Source organism: Elephas maximus, chromosome 27 (genome assembly GCF_024166365.1).
Source record: "Elephas maximus indicus isolate mEleMax1 chromosome 27, mEleMax1 primary haplotype, whole genome shotgun sequence".
NCBI lineage: Eukaryota > Metazoa > Chordata > Mammalia > Proboscidea > Elephantidae > Elephas > Elephas maximus.
The window spans coordinates 6221155-6237713 of record NC_064845.1 but is presented as its reverse complement, the minus strand read 5'-3'; the positions used below and the strand labels follow the sequence as shown (position 1 = coordinate 6237713).

The window sequence follows — 16559 nt, the reverse complement described above, 5'->3', positions numbered from 1 at the left end:
AGTTTCTCAAGAATAAAAGCAAAGCAAAGAAGTTCACAAACAGACTCTTAGAATCCCAAACAGGATACATGGAAGGAAAAGAAAACACCTAAATGCAACATTAAAGACAGAAAATTTCCTAAAAACTTATATAAATTGGTTCACCGACATAAATAAATAAATAATTGACTGCAACACTGAATGTTCGAAGATAAGGGAATAATTCAGTGTTGAAGGAAAAGAATTTAGAACCCAGAATTTTTTTGCTCAGCTTAACATTTATTTACGTAAGAGTTAGATGAAGGTGTGTGTGTTCAGGCATACAAAGGGTCAAAATGTTTCCCAACAAAGAACTTTGAAAACACTGAGCAAGTACGTCAACAAAAAGATACATAAATGGTGGACGGCACCCTGAAATAAAGGAAAGAATACACCAGTAAAGATTCCTGTTTTATAAACAAGGTTGTATGCATAACAAATTACATGTGTAACAGTTTACAGTATTCTACGTAAAGACCACATAGGGGAAGGAAAGGCCAAAGTGAGGTAAGGGCATACAAAGATACTTTCACTTAAAAGATCTGTAACAGCTAAGGGTGTAGCCAGTCTTCTGTTTTTTAATTGAGAGAAAATTCACCATTTTAACCATTTTAAAATGCACAGTTCAGTGGTGGTTAGTATATATACACAATGCTGTCCAGCCATCACTACTACCTAATTACAGAACATCCTATCATTGCGAAAAGAAACCTGTACCTATGGACCAAAACAAACAAGCCCATTGCCATCAAGTCAGTTCCTACTTACAGCAACCCTATAGGACAGAGTAGAACTGCTCCACAGAGTTTCCAAGGAGTGGTTGATAGATTTGAACTGCTGATGTTAAGCTTAGCAGCCACATGCTTAATCATCGCACCACCAGGGCTCCCATCAACCTAAAGCAAACCCATTGCCACTGAGTCGACTGCAACTCATAGTGACCCTATAGGACGGAGCAGAACTGCCCTATAGAATTTCCAAGGAGCACGTGGTGAATTGGAACTGCCACTGTTTTCATTAGCAGCCATAGCTCTTAACCACTTCACCACCAGCGGTTCCTCTCATCAACAATTCCCTCCTCCCCCATCTCCTTGCAACCACTGATTTATTTTCTATCTCTACGGATTTGCCCGTTCTGGGCATTTAATGTAAATAGAATCATAAAATTGGATTTGCCTATTCTGGACATTTAATGTAAATAGAATCATAAAATACACAGCCCTTTGTATCTGGTTACTTTTACTTATCGTTGTGTTTCCAAGGTCATCTGTGTTGTAACGTGTTAAAACTTTATTCCTTTTTTATGGCTGAATAATATTTATATATATATATATATATACACATACACATACACCATGTTTTGTTTATCCGTTCATCTGTTCACGGATACTTGTGTCGTTTCTACCTTTTGGCTATTGTGGATGATGCTGCTGTTAACACTGATGTACAAATACCTGTTGGAGTCTCTGTTTTCAATGGTTTGGAGTATATACCTAGGAGCAGAATTGCTGGGTCACGTGGTACTTCTGTGTCACTTTTGGAGGAAGTGCCAAACTGTTTTCCACACCGACCGCATCATTTTACATTCTCCCACCAGCAATGTATAAGGGCTCCAGTTTCTTCATATCCTCTCCAGCACTTGTCAGTTTCCTTTTTTTTCTTTTTAAATAATAGCCATCATAAAGAGCATGAAATGGTATTTAATGTGGTTTGGTGGTCATTTGTATGTTTTCTTTGGAGGAATTCAAGTCCTTTGCTTATTTTTTCATCGGGTTGTTTGTAGTTGAGTTGTTGAGTTCTTTGATAATATTTTAGATGTTAAAACTTTATAAGATGTATGATTTGTAAATATTTTGTCACATCCTGTGAGGTGCCTTTTCACTCGCTAGTGTCCTTCGAAACACGAGCTTTTAAAATTTGGAGTCCAATTTAGTTTTTCTTTTATTGCGCATGCTTTTGAGGTCACATTTAAGAAACCACTGCCAAATTCAGGGTCATAAAGATTTGCCCCTGTGTTTTCTTCTAAAAATTTTATAGCTTTAAATTTAGGTCCTTGATCCATTTTTGGTTTTGGTTTTGTTTTATGGTATGAGGTAAGGGCCCAATTTCATTCTTTTGCATGTGGATATCCGGTTTTCCCTGAACCATTTGTCGAAGAGACTGTTCTTTCTCCATTGAATGTTCTTAGCACCTTTGTGAAAAATCAGTTGAGCATAAATGTGAGGGTTTATTTCTGAACTCTCAGTTCTATTCTATGGGTTACATCTCTATCCTTACGCCAGTATCACACTGTTATGAGTACTATAGCATTGCATAAAGTTTTGATATCAGGAAGTGTGAGTCCTCCAACTTTATTCTTTTTCCAGATGGTTTAACCTATTCAGGCCCATTACAATTTCTATGAAATTTAGGATGAATTTTTTCATTTCTTCAAAAAATACCATTGGGATTTTGATATGAATTCCATTGAATCTGCATTTTGCTTTGGGTGTCGTTGTTGTTGTTGTTAGGTGCCATCGAGTAGCTTCCAACTCTTAGCGCCCCTGTGTACAACAGAAGAAAACACTGCCTGGTCCTGTGCCATCCTCACAATCGTTGTTATGCTTGGGCCCATCGTTGCAGCCACTGTGTCAATCCATCTCATTGAGGGTCTGCCTTTTTTTCACTGACCTTCTACTTTACCAAGCATGATGTCCTTCTGCAGGGACAGGCCCTCCTGATAACATGTCAAAAGTATGTGAGGTAAAGTCTGGATATCCGCATTTCTAAGGAGCATACTGGCTATACTTGCAAGAAAATTTGTTCGTTTTTCTGGCAGTCCACGGTATATTCAGTATTCTTCACCACCACAATTCAAAGGCATTTCTTCTTCAGTCTTCCTTACTCATTGTCCAACTTTCACATGCATACGAAGTGAATGAAAACACCAAGGCTTGGGTCAGATGCACCGCAGTCCTTAAAGTGACATCTTTGCTCTTTAACACTTTAAAGACATACTTACAGTAGATTTGCCCAATGCAATGCATCATTTGGTTTCTTGACTGCTTCTTCCATGAGCGTTGATTGTGGATCCAAGTAAAATGAAATTCTTGACATCTTGAATACGTTCTCCACTTATCATGATGTTGCTCATTGGTCCAGTTGTGAGGATTTTTGTTTTCTTTATGTTGAGGCATAATCCATACTGAAGGCTGTGGTTTTTGATCTTCATCAGTAAGTGCTTCAAGTCCTCTTTGCTTTCAGCAAGCAAGGGTGTGTTATCTGTATATCGCAGGTTGTTAATGAGTCTTCCTCCAATCTCGATGCTGTGTTCTTCTTCATATAGTCCAGCTTCTTGGATTATTTGCTCAGCATACAGATTGAATAAGTATGGTGAAAGGATACAACCCTGATGCACACTTTTCTTGACTTTAAAACACACAGTGTCCCCTTGTTCTGTTCGAACGACTGCCTCTTGGTTTAAGTACAGTTCCCCATGAGCACAATTAAGTGTTCTGGAATTCCCATTCTTCACAATGTTGTCCATAATTTGTTATGATCCACACAGTTGAATACCTTTGCATAGTCAATAAAGCACAGGTAAACATCTTTCTGGTATTCTCTGCTTTCAGCCAGAATTCATCTGACATCAGCAATGACATCCCTTGTTCCATGTCCTCTGCTGCATCCAGCTTGAATTTCTGGCAGTTCCATGTTGATATACTGCTACAGCCACTTTTGAATGATCTTCAGCAAAATTTTACTTGTGTGTGATACTAATGATATTGTTCAATAGTTTTTGCACTCTGTTGGATCACCTTTCTTTGGAGTGGGTACAAATATGGATCTCTTCCAGTTGGTTGGCCAGGTGGCCTTCTTCCAAATTCATTGGCATAGGCAAGTGTCATGGATTGAATTGTGTCCCCTCAAAATACCTGTCAACTTGGCTAGGCCACAATTCCCAGTACTGTGTGCTTGTCAACCACTTCGTTATCTGATGTGATTTTCCTGTGTGTTGTAAATCCTATCTCTAAGATGTTAATGAGATGGGATTAGCAGCAGTTATGTTGATGAGGCAGGACTCAATCTACTAGATTGTGTCATAAATTTATCTCTTTTGAGATATAAAAGACAGAAGTCTGGAGAATAGTGCGTCCTTTAGACCCGGGGTCCCTGTACTGAGAAGCTCCTAGTCCAGGGGAAGATTGATAACATGGACCTCCCTCCAGAGCCAACAGAGACAGCCTTTACCTGGAGTTGAAGTCCTGAATTTGGACTTCTGGCCAACTAGATTGTGAGAGAATAAACTTCTGTTTGTTGAAGCCATCCACTTGTGGTATTTCTGTTATAGCAGCACTAGATGACCAAGACGAGTGAGCACCTCCAGCACTGCATCTGTTTTTTGAAACATCTCATCAATTCCTGGAGCCTTGTTTTTTGCAAATGCCTTCAGTGCAGCTTGGACTTCTTCCTTCAGTACCATTACATTAGTTCTTGATCATATGCTACCTTCTGAAACGGTTGAACGTCAATCAATTCTTTGGTACAATGACCCTGTGTATTCCTTCCTTCTTCTTTTGATGCTTCTTGTGTTAATATTTTCCCCATAGAATCCTTCAATATTGCAACTGGAGGCTTGAATTTTTCCTTCAGTTCTTTCAGCTTGAGAAATGCCCAGCGTGTTCTTTCCTTTTGGTTTTCTATCTCCAGGTCTTTGTGCATTTTACCATAACACTTTACTTTGTCTTCTTGAACCGCCCTTTGAAATCTTCTGTTCAGCTCTTGAACTTCATCATTTCTTCCCTTTTGCTTTAGCTACTCTGCATTTAACAGCAACTTTCAGAATCTCTTCTGACATCCATTTTGGCCTTCTTTCTTTCCTGTCTTTTTAATTACTTCTCGATTTCTGCATGTATGATGTCCTTGATGTCGTTTCACAACTTGTCTTTGGTCACTAGTGTTCAATGTGTCAAATCTACTCTTGAAATGGTCTCTAAATTCAGGTGGGATATACTCAAGGTCGTACTTCAGTTCTCATGGACGTGCTCTAATTTTCTTCAACTTGAACTTGCATATGAGCAATTGATGGTCTGTTCTGCAGTCGACCCCTGGCCTTGTTCTGACTGATGGTATTGAGCTTTTCTATTGTCTCTTTCCACAGATGTAGTCGATTTGATTCCTGTGTATTCCCTCTGGCCAGGTCCATGTGTATCCAAAAAAAAAAAAAAAACCAAACCCAGTGCCGTTGAGTCAATTCCAACTCATAGCGACCCTATAGTCACTGTTCATGTTGTTGCAAAAAGGTATTTGCAATGAAGAAGTCCTTAGTCTTGCGAAATTCTATCATGCAATCTCCGGCATCATTTCTATCACCAAGGCCGTATATTCCAACTATTAATTCCCAAAACTCCCTGATCTTTCTCTCCTTAGTCCCCACTGCTATGTCACATATGCCGCATTTTTCTTATTTGTCTGTCTGTCTCTCCGGCTAGAATGTTAAGTTCCTTGAGGGAAGAGATTCTTGCACACCTGCATTCTTTTTTTTTTTTTTTTGGGCGGGGGTTCTCGTTTTTGCCACCATGAATAGTACACATCTGGAAGCACTGGTGAAATTCATTTTTTTAAGAAAATCGAAGTGGCAAAAGTACATAGTTTAGAACATCCACTAATGCTACTAGGCTTATTGTCAGAATATTAGTCCCCTGGCCCAAACTCCTTTCTCCTGAGATTGCTACTCTCCAAAAAGAGTCACTTTCAGCCCCTAGCGACTTCTTCCGGTATTGAGTTTTAGACAGTATCTACTGACTTGTGTTTACAATGAAAGTTGAGAATTCAACTCTTTATACATCTCCTGCCTCATCATAAATATAGTGTCTTTTTGATTAAGTCAACTTTCATTATTAACATTAACCCAAAAACCCAGTGCCATCGGGTCACCAGGCGCTCCTTGGAAACTCTACGGGGCTGTTCTGCTCTGTCCTGTAGGGTCGCTATGGATTATTAACATTATGCATGTTTAAATGAAGCCCTGGTGGCATAGTGGCTAAGAGCTCAGGCTGCTAACAAAAAGGTGGGCAGTTCGAATCCACCAGCCACTCCTTGAAAACCCTATGGGGCGGTTCTACTCTGTCCTATAGGGTCACTATGAGTCGGAATCAACAGCAGTGGGTTTGGTTTTTTTTGTATATTTAAATATTACAGCTGAGGATATAGTATGACATTTGGCTTTTTTTTTCTTTTTAAATTTTTATGGTGCTTTAAGCGAGTTTACCAGTCTCTCATACAAAAATTTATATACCCCTTGCTATATACTCCTAATTGCACTCCCCCTAATGAGACAGCCAGCTCCTTCCCTCCACTCTCTTCGTATTCATTCCACCAGCTTCTGACCCCCTCTGCTCTCTCATCTTCCCTCCAGATGGGAGATGCCAACATAGTCTCAAGTGTCTACTTGATCCGAGAATTCTTTTATAACATTGTCCAGTCCTGTATTTGGCTTTTCATTTGCTTAATTGTCAAGGTATGTTCCCCAAAGCTGAGAAAATCCCCTCTCGATACATTCACTCATCAAGTCTTTCAGAGCCTGGTATGCCTGCATTCCAATGTGGACTTGCTACTTCTCCTTAGGGCTGTTGTCTGGTGTCTTCCTGAGACCTCCTTCACCATCCAGCCTGGAAGACAGGCAAGCAGAGGGGAAGGATAGTTGGGGAAGGATGACATAATGTGAAGTGTGAGCAGTCTCAGCGAGAAGGTGCAGCTGGAGCGTCTGGAACGGGAGGCAAAAAGCTGCAACCACACAGCTTCCACTGTCCTGCCCAGCCCCACTTTGGGCTCTTAGGTCCCTTAAGGCAGATGTTTGCATTGAACTATGAGGCCTCGTTTTATCAATGCTTCCGGTACAGGAGGAGATACATAAACTGCGTCCTCTGGAATATTATTCTTACTTATTGTGAGTCGTTCCTAGCTTAGATGTGTGTGTTTTTAGAAACTCAATACTTTTATACACTAGTTCTTCAAAAGACCTCAAGAGCCATTTTGAAATGCTATTTTTTGAGGGGGTATGTTAAAGAGCACCAGTGTTGACAAAGTGGGTAAGGACCTTAAAATGTTCATGTAGAATAACTAGGGCACAGTGATTAAGTTTTCCAGCTGTGCTTTCAAACAGTCTGGATTTAAAACCTGGTTACAAAGCTTCCAGGCTCCATGCCTTTGGGCAAATCAATTAACCTCTCTAAGCCTCAGTTTCTTCTTCTGTAAATTGGGTATGGTGATGATAATAATACCTGCCTTATAGGATTGGAATGAAGAGAATAATGAGTCTGTCTGTGGCAACCCGTTTGCTTTAGGACAAGGTTCTCAGTGAGCACTGTTAACATTTTCAGTTGGATAACTGTTTTGGGGGCCATCCTGGGTATCGTAGGACATTTAGCAGCATCCCTAGCTTTTACCCACTAGAAGCCAGTCAGCTGTGACAACCAAAAACATCTCCAGATATTGACAAATGTCTTCTGGGGGCAAAATCAGCCCCCCCCCCCCGAGAACCACTGCTTTAAGAGGATGGAGAAAAGCAGGTTTCTCGCTTTGTTGAAGTAAGCCAACCCCGATTCTTACTTTCTACTCTAACCTCAACTTGGCTAAAAATAAAACCAGCAAAACTGATGGTCACACAATGTCTTTTTGCACTCGCTTTTAATAAAAAAAAACAGATCTGCCCTTCTTCAGGGGCGAGTTGCTGCCCTGAGGGTCTGGTACCAACATTGAATGAACAGCGGGAGATCCGGGCTGTAGGAGGCCTGCTGCTCAGGACGGTGTGCCGGGAGCGGCGCCACTGGGTGCTGTTCTACCCCAAGTTACAGGCCTGCCCCTCCTGCACCACTCCGATTTTTGAGGGCACGTTAACGCATCTCTTCCGTTACCAGGTCCACAACTACGTATTTGGAGCATACAGATTTTAGGGGTGTCTGACGCCTAGCAGGTGCTCAAGTATTTAATAAGAGAATAAAGGACATCAGCAGTAAGTTAGGAGAGAGGCCTGCAGTGTTATAAACCATCGTGGCCTGCAAATACCTCACTTCTAACGCTTAGATTCTGTAAAATTGAAGTGTTCATGATGTCAGTTCTAATCACGTTATTTTTCTGCTTAAGTCTTCGGTGAATCCTTCACCTTAGGATCTATCTTAGGACATCTATCACTCCACCTTGGGTCATTCCCCCACCGGTATCCTATATTTCTGCCAAACCAAGCTGTGTAATAGTGGCCAGCTGGGGAGACACAAAGGGACATGTTCCGTGTGAAAAAGCACACTGACTAGTATAATTTTATGTCAAGAAAACATTTTTGAAATACCAACTACGGGAAAAGCCCTATCCAAGTTTTCTTGGTCATGAGGGTCCACAGATGATTCATTTTTTTTTGTTGTTGGCACTTTTAAGGGAGAGGGGAAGAGTGTGACCTTTACCCTTAGAAAAAGCAGCTATGGTTTAAAGTCTCAGTGAAATGCCCCCATGTTTCTTGCCATTTTAAGCTTCTCTGCTTTGCCACTTTCACTTCGCTCTGACCTCCCCACTCTCTAACCCACTCTCTGACTCCCAATGCATCTAGCACACATTCAGCCCGTAGGTGACGTTTAAGCATCGTCTCTCCCAGGCAGCCTTCCATGATTCCCTCCGCCCCTAGCTCCCATCAAAGCACCCAGCGTTTCCACCAATCGCCAACCACATTGTGTTAGTTACGTGCTTTACTTTGCCCCTTGAAGGCAGGTACTCATGCCCGTTAATGGATGAATGCAGGCAGGCTTGAAAAACTGAAAATCTAGTACATGTCAAGAAATCTTGTCTGATTTTCTTGTTCTATTTTAGATTGCAATTACAATTTCAACCCAGCTATTCAGTGTATCTTCAAATAAGTGTGGCTTTCTATATTTAGCAGTTTCAAGTTGTCTAGTATGAAATAACTGGAGATGTGGCAAAGACGTAGGTGTCTGTTCTAAGAATATTCAGTGAAGATCAACCACCCAGCATTATGTGCTGGCATATGATGAACACTTTGCTGCCTTTAGAAGTCACCTTGTAGAAGGACAAAGGATTAACATATTAAAAATGTACTGTTCAGTACGTGCAGAAAACAGAAGCACTCAGAATGTTCGCTAATTCTAATCCTAACACTCTTCTGGTTAACAAAACTTAATGTCTCTACAGTTTTCAGTATTAAGTCAATTCATTACATTAGTACCCCACAAAATATCAACACAAATTATCTCCAAGTGGTGATATCAGAGGTTATTTTGTTTTTCTACTTGGCTTTTCATTATTTTCCAAATATCCTACAATAAAGATCCATACATTCTTAACTGAAAGTTTTGTTTTTACAGCTGAGTTCTAGACCTTTCTTTTTCATAGCTGCAAAACAGTACTAATGAACTACAATAAAATGAACTGAAAACAATGCAAAGATATTCAAGATTAAGTAAAAACTCATGTATTATTGCATAATATGCTAATTCTCATTTCTGTGTACTGTAAATTTATTCTAAATTAACCCTCACAAGATATACCTGAATTTACAGACAGAGCTGGTCTGATGGTAAGGTGCGAGTCTTTTACCACAAGACAGAGCTTGATGGAAAAAAGCAATTTTAACCTTAGGTTTGTAAGAATAAAATATGAAGAAACACAGTGAATCAACTTCAAATTTGAAGCCTCAAGTTCAAGCCAAATCCTACTTTAAAATGTCGGAGGTCTATTACAGACTTTGCAAACCCAGAGGAGACGAGCGTGTCTTAGAATCCGGACTTAGATGCTTTTAATTAACCTTGAGCAGCGCACTAAACGAATGACAGTGGCAATTAGGGGAGAAGAGTAGGAGGAGAAAATTTCAACAGTCGCTTTTTATGACCATTCTTTAATAGCTCACATCTCAGTACGTTTCTGGAACGAACAAGTTAAAGGTATACTGCATATAGTGGTTTGAATCATCAATAACAACTTTCTTACGGTCTCATCAACTGAAATTATAGAATTTTAAACAAGAATTCTTTTTTCATGTTCTTATATATTAGTTCTCACTTAGTCACGTTAAACCATACTTTTCTGTTACTCAGTACATTCATTTCTCGAGTGCCTCCCTTTAGATGCCAGGCGCTTGATCTAATTTTTCAATGATTAAAAAGAGTCCCTGTCAGCTAACATCACTCTACTTAGTTGTCAACAGCAGTTAAAGCCAGGCCTTAAGGGAGAGGTTAAGTTTTAAATCAATCATTACTGTGACTTAAACAGATTAAAAACTACGCCACAGGTCACGGTACATAAAACACTACTGAGAAGAGCTCAGGGTTTAAATTGTCTTTTCTTCTTTAAGATAAGCTCTTAATATACACAGGCTCACATCGCTACGTACACTTGAGAGTTGCTGCTATCCCGATAAATCTTTTCTCCTCGGGTGTACTCATAAAATTCGTGAGCGAACACCATCGATACAAGACCAACAACAAAAGCCCCTAGTTATATGAAAGTGACCTTTTTTTCGTCATACTGTGAGACAGAAAAACACAGCTGATATACATTATCCATTTTTCAAGTAATGTTATGTACAGTTTTATTGCCAGTATATGCACAACAGGCAGCAGGGAACTATAAATACACAATGTCATTAACAGTAGAAAACAAACTCGTTACAGGTCAGGGATGGGAAACTCAGAAACCCTTCCTGCTGCTGGAACAGAAACCAAGGAAGGGAAAAGCCGACGACCAATCACCCATTCAGTCCTCCTCTTAAATTCTTTACATACAGTTTCTACACTTTTTTTCAGTTAAACAAAGAAAGTACTGATAACTCTGCGACAGCAGCAAATTGCTCCCCTAACAGCTATTTGCCTTTCCAGTCAAATTCACTTTATCTTAGGATTAAAAAAAAAAGGTCAAGATGAGAAATGATTAGTAGCCTGGTTCCAAATAAGTCTAATTTGCCTTTCACCAAAAGTGTGATTTTTTGAAGGTTGGCTGCACGTGAAGAGAATAGGTGTAGCAAAAGGTGACTAAAAAATTTTGTTAAAAAATAACAGAAAAATCACCCTCTAAGTAGTTTTCCAAAAGACACGAGAGGCAGCAGCTCAGTCAGAAGTATTCGCCCCGAAGAGGTAGAGAATTTGAGCCCGTTCCAGAAAGACAGCCTCGGTACCATCTTCTCTCTCGTCAGGGTCGATGTTTTCAAGTAGGGCAATTTCATGGTAAAAGGAAACCAGGTGCCACCACTTCAAGACTCGGTGCGGTTGACTCCTGTGTCCAGGAATCGGCTTGTTTGTTAAAGGAGAAACAGAAGGCTGCACTGGGGTTTTTTTTTTTTTTTTTGTCTGTTTCCATTATCACGTTTATTCGTAAGTGAATTTGATATTAATAAATACAAAAAAAAAGCATCATTCACAACAAAGATAAACCAAAAAACCTTGCAATAAAACCTTCTATTTTTCTAAGTATCAAGGAAAAAAACAAAACCCAAAAGAGGCCGACGATCCGGTGCAGTTACCGAAGGGATGATGGAGGGGAGATGGTTTTAAATAAAAAGGCTAGCTCAATAACCAACGAACGGCGTCAGCTTTATGTTGCTTTCGGAGGTCTTCGTTTTCAAACTACAGACCACCCCAAAGAAGGTGGAACTAATGACATGGATCACCACACACAACAGAGTCCAGCTGCAGTTCAGATCAGTCCTGGTTCGTTTTCCCATCATTTCAGCACTTCTAGCATAGGACATGATACGGAACAAAACGCAGAGTAGCAAGAAAATATTATTTTGCAGTTGAATAAAGGCAAAAAAAAAAAAAAAGTTTAGACTGTTAAACTTTTAAAGCTTTAAGCATTCCTGTTTAACCAGCACTTGGGAAAAAAAAAATTGTACAATCGTAACACTGGCAAAGGTTAATGGGAAGACAAAAGGTACAGACATGTAAAATGACGAATTAGATTAAAAATTCCTTTGTATTGACCAACTGGTGTTAATACTGCTTCATCTTGGATTTGGGGTAACTATCATAAAAGTTACATGCAGACTGAGGATAGCCCTCCGTTACAGAAAATACAAAACAAAAAATTAAAACTGGGAAACAATGGTAAGTCTAAAAGATATATTTGAAAATTTCCTTTCATTGACGAGGGTGGTCTTTTTGCCCTTTCTTTGAGAGACCTGGTTCACTTCTGTCAGCTTCACTAACTCTGTCCAGAAACATCAGTAGTGGGATCAGCGCCCCCGGAGCCTGTCTGCGCACGTTTGATGTAGAGATTCAGGAGCTTCATCTGCAGATTCAAGCCAGACACGAGTCATTAAGGGGGAACTCCAAAAGCTGCAAGTTGCTCACAGTTATAAGATGATCATTGAAAGAAATTATATACACACATGTGAAATTGGAAAGATTTTAGACAGGTGGCGGTTATTGTTCAGTTACTGCTGGTAATAGTTACAAAAAAGGACGTTTAAGTCTCTGAGTCTGTATATGACCACATGCCTTTTCAAAAAATGCTACAGTAATGACACAGAAGACATTAACGCAGAATTAGAAAAAGAGGTCACCGTGAAAGTAATGAGGACAAACACCTGAGGATTACGTGCTACCATTATGGGGACTGCTCTGTATCCCTGCAGCATCTCACAGGTGTGCAAACCGGGATACGGAGCGGCTAAGCCACCGCCTCAGATCGCAGGGCGGGTAAGAAGCGGGCTGGCAGGACTCTGGGACCTGCTCCCAGGGCCGAGGCCCTCGGATCGCAGGGCGGGTAAGAAGCTGGCTGGCAGGACTCTGGGACCTGCTCCCAGGGCCGAGGCCCTCGGATCGCAGGGCAGGTAAGAAGCGGGCTGGCAGGACTCTGGGACCTGCTCCCAGGGCCGAGGCCCTCGGATCGCGGGGCGGGTAAGAAGCGGGCTGGCAGGACTCTGGGACCTGCTCCCAGGGCTGAGGCCCTCGGATCGCGGGGCGGGTAAGAAGCGGGCTGGCAGGACTCTGGGACCTGCTCCCAGGGCCGAGGACCTCGGATCGCGGGGCGGGTAAGAAGCGGGCTGGCAGGACTCTGGGACTTGCTCCCAGGGCCGAGGCCCTCGGAACACTGTGCCGCTGCCATCCTAACGATCTCTGTGTCCTTTTGCTTGAGAGCTTATTTTTGGACACGCGTGATCAATGCACGTACAATTCTACGCTCTGCCTTTTTCACCTAACGTTATTTCCTAATATTGCTCCCCCTTGCTACTATCTTGAGATAAGGTGCTGAATTTTAATTCTGCAGGCACCTCCAGATTACCAGAACCTAGGTTGAGTTTATCAGAAAAGCTGGGATACTTTTTTCTTTGAAAATCACGCGTTTGTTGGAGGTTTGTTTTTTAATGCTAACTCTTTGGTTCAAGCATTCCTAACCTGGTGTCGTGGGGTCCGGGGACTCGCTGAGCCCCCCGAAACCACCTGTGACATCTTCCATGTGCATTTGTTTTCCTTGGGCAGAGACGACACCTAAATCTTAAAGCTGTCTGTCACTGCTGTAATCTATCTATAACTTAGGTATTTAGTGAAAAGTGTGTACCTGAGCTGATTCTCCTTTAAAAAAGGCGGATATTTTTCTTCTACTTTTTTGCTATTTTAAAAATAAATCTGACCACACTAATGACAACTGTTAGGATTCTGGGAAGCTCTTTAAATGAAGAGGAATACCTCCTGCCAACTGGTTCTTAAGCCATAATTCAGCAATCATCCTCAGCTACCCTCAGCCCCTAAAACAAACTTCGAGGTTTGGGTAGTAACAAAAAATGAGACAGGTAAATTCTATTTTATTTACTGAAGTCTTAAGGACTACTCAGAAGTTCTTATTTTAACACACAAAGTCAAAGTTGAACATGAATCTGGATCATAATAATAAAGAACAGAAAAAGGAGGGCAATATTTGGTTATTATAGCTCTTAAGGGGAAAATTTTAAAAAATGTTGAAGTGTTCCACTGGGGAGGGTATGAGATAGTCCATAAATGTGTAATCACGACAGCCTCTTTGTTCTTCATTAAATGGTCCCTGGGAGTAAGGATTTGGTGCTGGGCTGGGGCAGGAGTCAGCTGGGTGTTACAAATGACCAGAAGCTGCAGGCATTTTCTCCAGGAGCAGTCCACCAACCGCCCTACCAAACCGTACCTTCACCTGAGTGACAACTGATTGGGTGAATAAGGGCAGGATGGATGCTCCAAGCATTACTGATTAAGAGCCGACTAATAAATTTAACCTTCAACACACACACACAAAACTAAGTTTTGAAGAACATACCGTGGCCGCCATACTTAAAATAAAGCGGCATTACTTACTTTACTGCCAGTGAGTTGACTGAGATGGGGTTTTAGTTCATCACCAATCACCGCATGAACAGCCACCAGGCAGAAGACACAGGCTTTCCGAACACTGCTCTCTGAATTATCATAACCCTAGGGTGAAAAGTTCAGTGTTAGCATTCCTGGGGCGCTGAAGAAAAACTAGCTTTCCAACAGGGACAGCAGATGCACCTCAAAGATGGAATCTCACATGTACTAATAAGAAAAAAGCTCTCGTGACCCACGTTTACCTTTATGAACTTTTTAGTCATAAACATACCCTTCTTTCCTTCCGCTTCTCCGTCTGTACCCCTCAATCCCCACCGTTCCCCTCCTCGTCAGGTTCTTTCTTACCTAGCCTGCACAGCTACAGTTCTCTGGCTCTAAGGCTGCTCCCTTGCCAGTCTACCCCCCGCCCCCAAAATGCTCCGGATTAGTCTTCCTAAAGCACCCAGCTTTAAGGCATTCAACAACTCCTAAACCCTTTGGTCTGGCAGTCAACACCCTCCTCCCAGAGTTCAGGCTACAGTGGAAAGGCTGGAATTTCAAGTACACCCAGATGTACCTCGGAAGGCAGGCTAGGTGATGTGCTCCTGAAAAATCAGCCACTGAAAGAGCCTTGTGCTGCACAGTTCTACTCCGACACACACGGGGTCGCCACGAGTTGGAAGGGACTCCATGGCAACGGGTAAACTGGTAACTAAGTTCTACTTCTGTTCCAGCCCCGCATAGACCCTTGAATCCAGTCAATGTGAACTGTCTCCCTTATGCTTTTGATCATACTATTTAGTTGATTCGAATGGTACTGAAATCTTATCCACAGGGTATTTTTGAACCAATTATCTAAATGTACATGAATGTGTTACCCCAGGGGACACAGAACTCATCTCCGCTAAAATCGTCATCATCTTACCTTACAAAAATCACTGCCAAAACGTATCCAGCTAATAGACATATATTCCTCATAAGTCATTAAATACAACTGTGTTCAGTTTACTTTCTCAACATTTTAATATAATTTAAATTATAAAGTAAATTAATTTTTAACAGAGTGCCTGGTGGCACAAACAGTTAAATGCTCAACTACTAGCCAAAAGGTTGGCAGTTCAAACCCACCCAGAAGTGCCTTGCAAGACAGGCCTGGTGATCCACTTCCGAAAGTTCGCCGTGAAAACCCTGCAGAGCAGTTCCACTCTGCACACACAGGGCTGCTATGAGTTAGGGTCAACTCAACGCAACTAACAACAATTTTTCAATATGGTTATGGTCTTCATTATAATGATCATTTTTAATGGTTTTATGAAGAATCCATTTTTTTTTCCTAATTTAAACATGCTATGTTCTTTATCAATGCATAGTATTCCATTGTGTGAATATACCGTAATTTATTTATCCATTCATTCATTGATGGGCACCTTGGTTGCTTCCAATTTTTGCTATTCTAAACAGTGCTGCAATGAACATGGGTGTGCATATATCTGTTCGGGTAAAGGCTCTTATTACTCTAGGATATATTCCAAGGAGTGGGATTGCTGGATCATATGGTAGTTCTATTTCTAGCTTTTTAAGGAAGCACCAAATCGATTTCCAAAGTGGTTGTACCATTTTACATTCCCACCAGCAGTGTATAAGTGTTCCAATCTCTCCACAGCCTCTCCGACATTTATTATTTTGTGTTTTTTGGATTAATGCCAGCCTCGTTGGAGTGAGATGAAATCTTATTTTAGTTTTGATTTTTTTATAGTGTTAGATGGAGCCCTGGTGGTGCAGTGGTTAAGCACTCACCTGCTAACCAAAAGGTCGGTAGTTCAAATCCACCAGGCACTCCTTGGAAACCCTATAGGGCAGTTCTACTCTGTTCTATAGGGTCACTAAGAGTTGGAATCAACTCAACGGCAACGGTTCTGTTTTGTTTTTTTCGATATAGCATTATATAAGGAAACCTGGTGGTACGATGACTAAGCAGTTGACTGGAAAACCCTATGGGGGCGGTTCTACTCTGTCCTATAGGGTCACTATGAGTTGCAATTCAACTTGACTGCAATGGGTTGGGTTTATAGTGTTGTATCCTAAGAAATTATGGGTAACGTTATAAAGAATGGGAATTACAGAGCACTTAATTGTGCTCATGCAGAATGTGCACACGGATCAAGAGGCAGTTATTCGAACAGGACAAAGGGCATACTAAAGGGCTCCGAACTGGAAAAGGTGTGCAGCTGGGTTGTATCATTTCAT

The 16559-nt window shown here is 41.2% G+C and overlaps 2 protein-coding genes across 5 annotated transcripts in view; both read right to left on the bottom strand.

Moving 5' to 3' along the window:
* Window positions 1–11803: 11803 nt before the first annotated feature.
* The window catches only part of CLASP2 (cytoplasmic linker associated protein 2), a 187083-nt gene continuing 182327 nt past the window's right edge, over window positions 11804–16559 (bottom strand). For all 3 annotated transcript variants that reach the window (XM_049871099.1, XM_049871101.1, XM_049871100.1), the window contains 2 exons: window positions 14322–14438; window positions 11804–12285 (listed from right to left, as the gene is read on the bottom strand). In XM_049871099.1, the coding sequence (XP_049727056.1) occupies window positions 12199–12285; window positions 14322–14438 (204 nt within the window). In that variant the 3' untranslated portion in view covers window positions 11804–12198. The remainder of the gene's footprint in view (window positions 12286–14321; window positions 14439–16559) is intronic.
* On the bottom strand, window positions 12292–14315 carry LOC126068488 (uncharacterized). Of its 2 annotated transcripts, none has more exons than XM_049871097.1 (2): window positions 12793–14315; window positions 12292–12725 (listed from the first exon to the last, which is right to left on the bottom strand). In XM_049871097.1, the coding sequence occupies exons 1-2, from the start codon at window positions 13102–13104 to the stop codon at window positions 12636–12638; spliced, it is 402 nt and encodes a 133-aa protein (XP_049727054.1). In that variant the 5' UTR covers window positions 13105–14315; the 3' UTR covers window positions 12292–12635. The 2 variants fall into 2 exon arrangements, with proteins under 2 accessions (XP_049727054.1, XP_049727055.1); XM_049871098.1 differs by having other exon boundaries at window positions 12292–12993; window positions 13061–14315.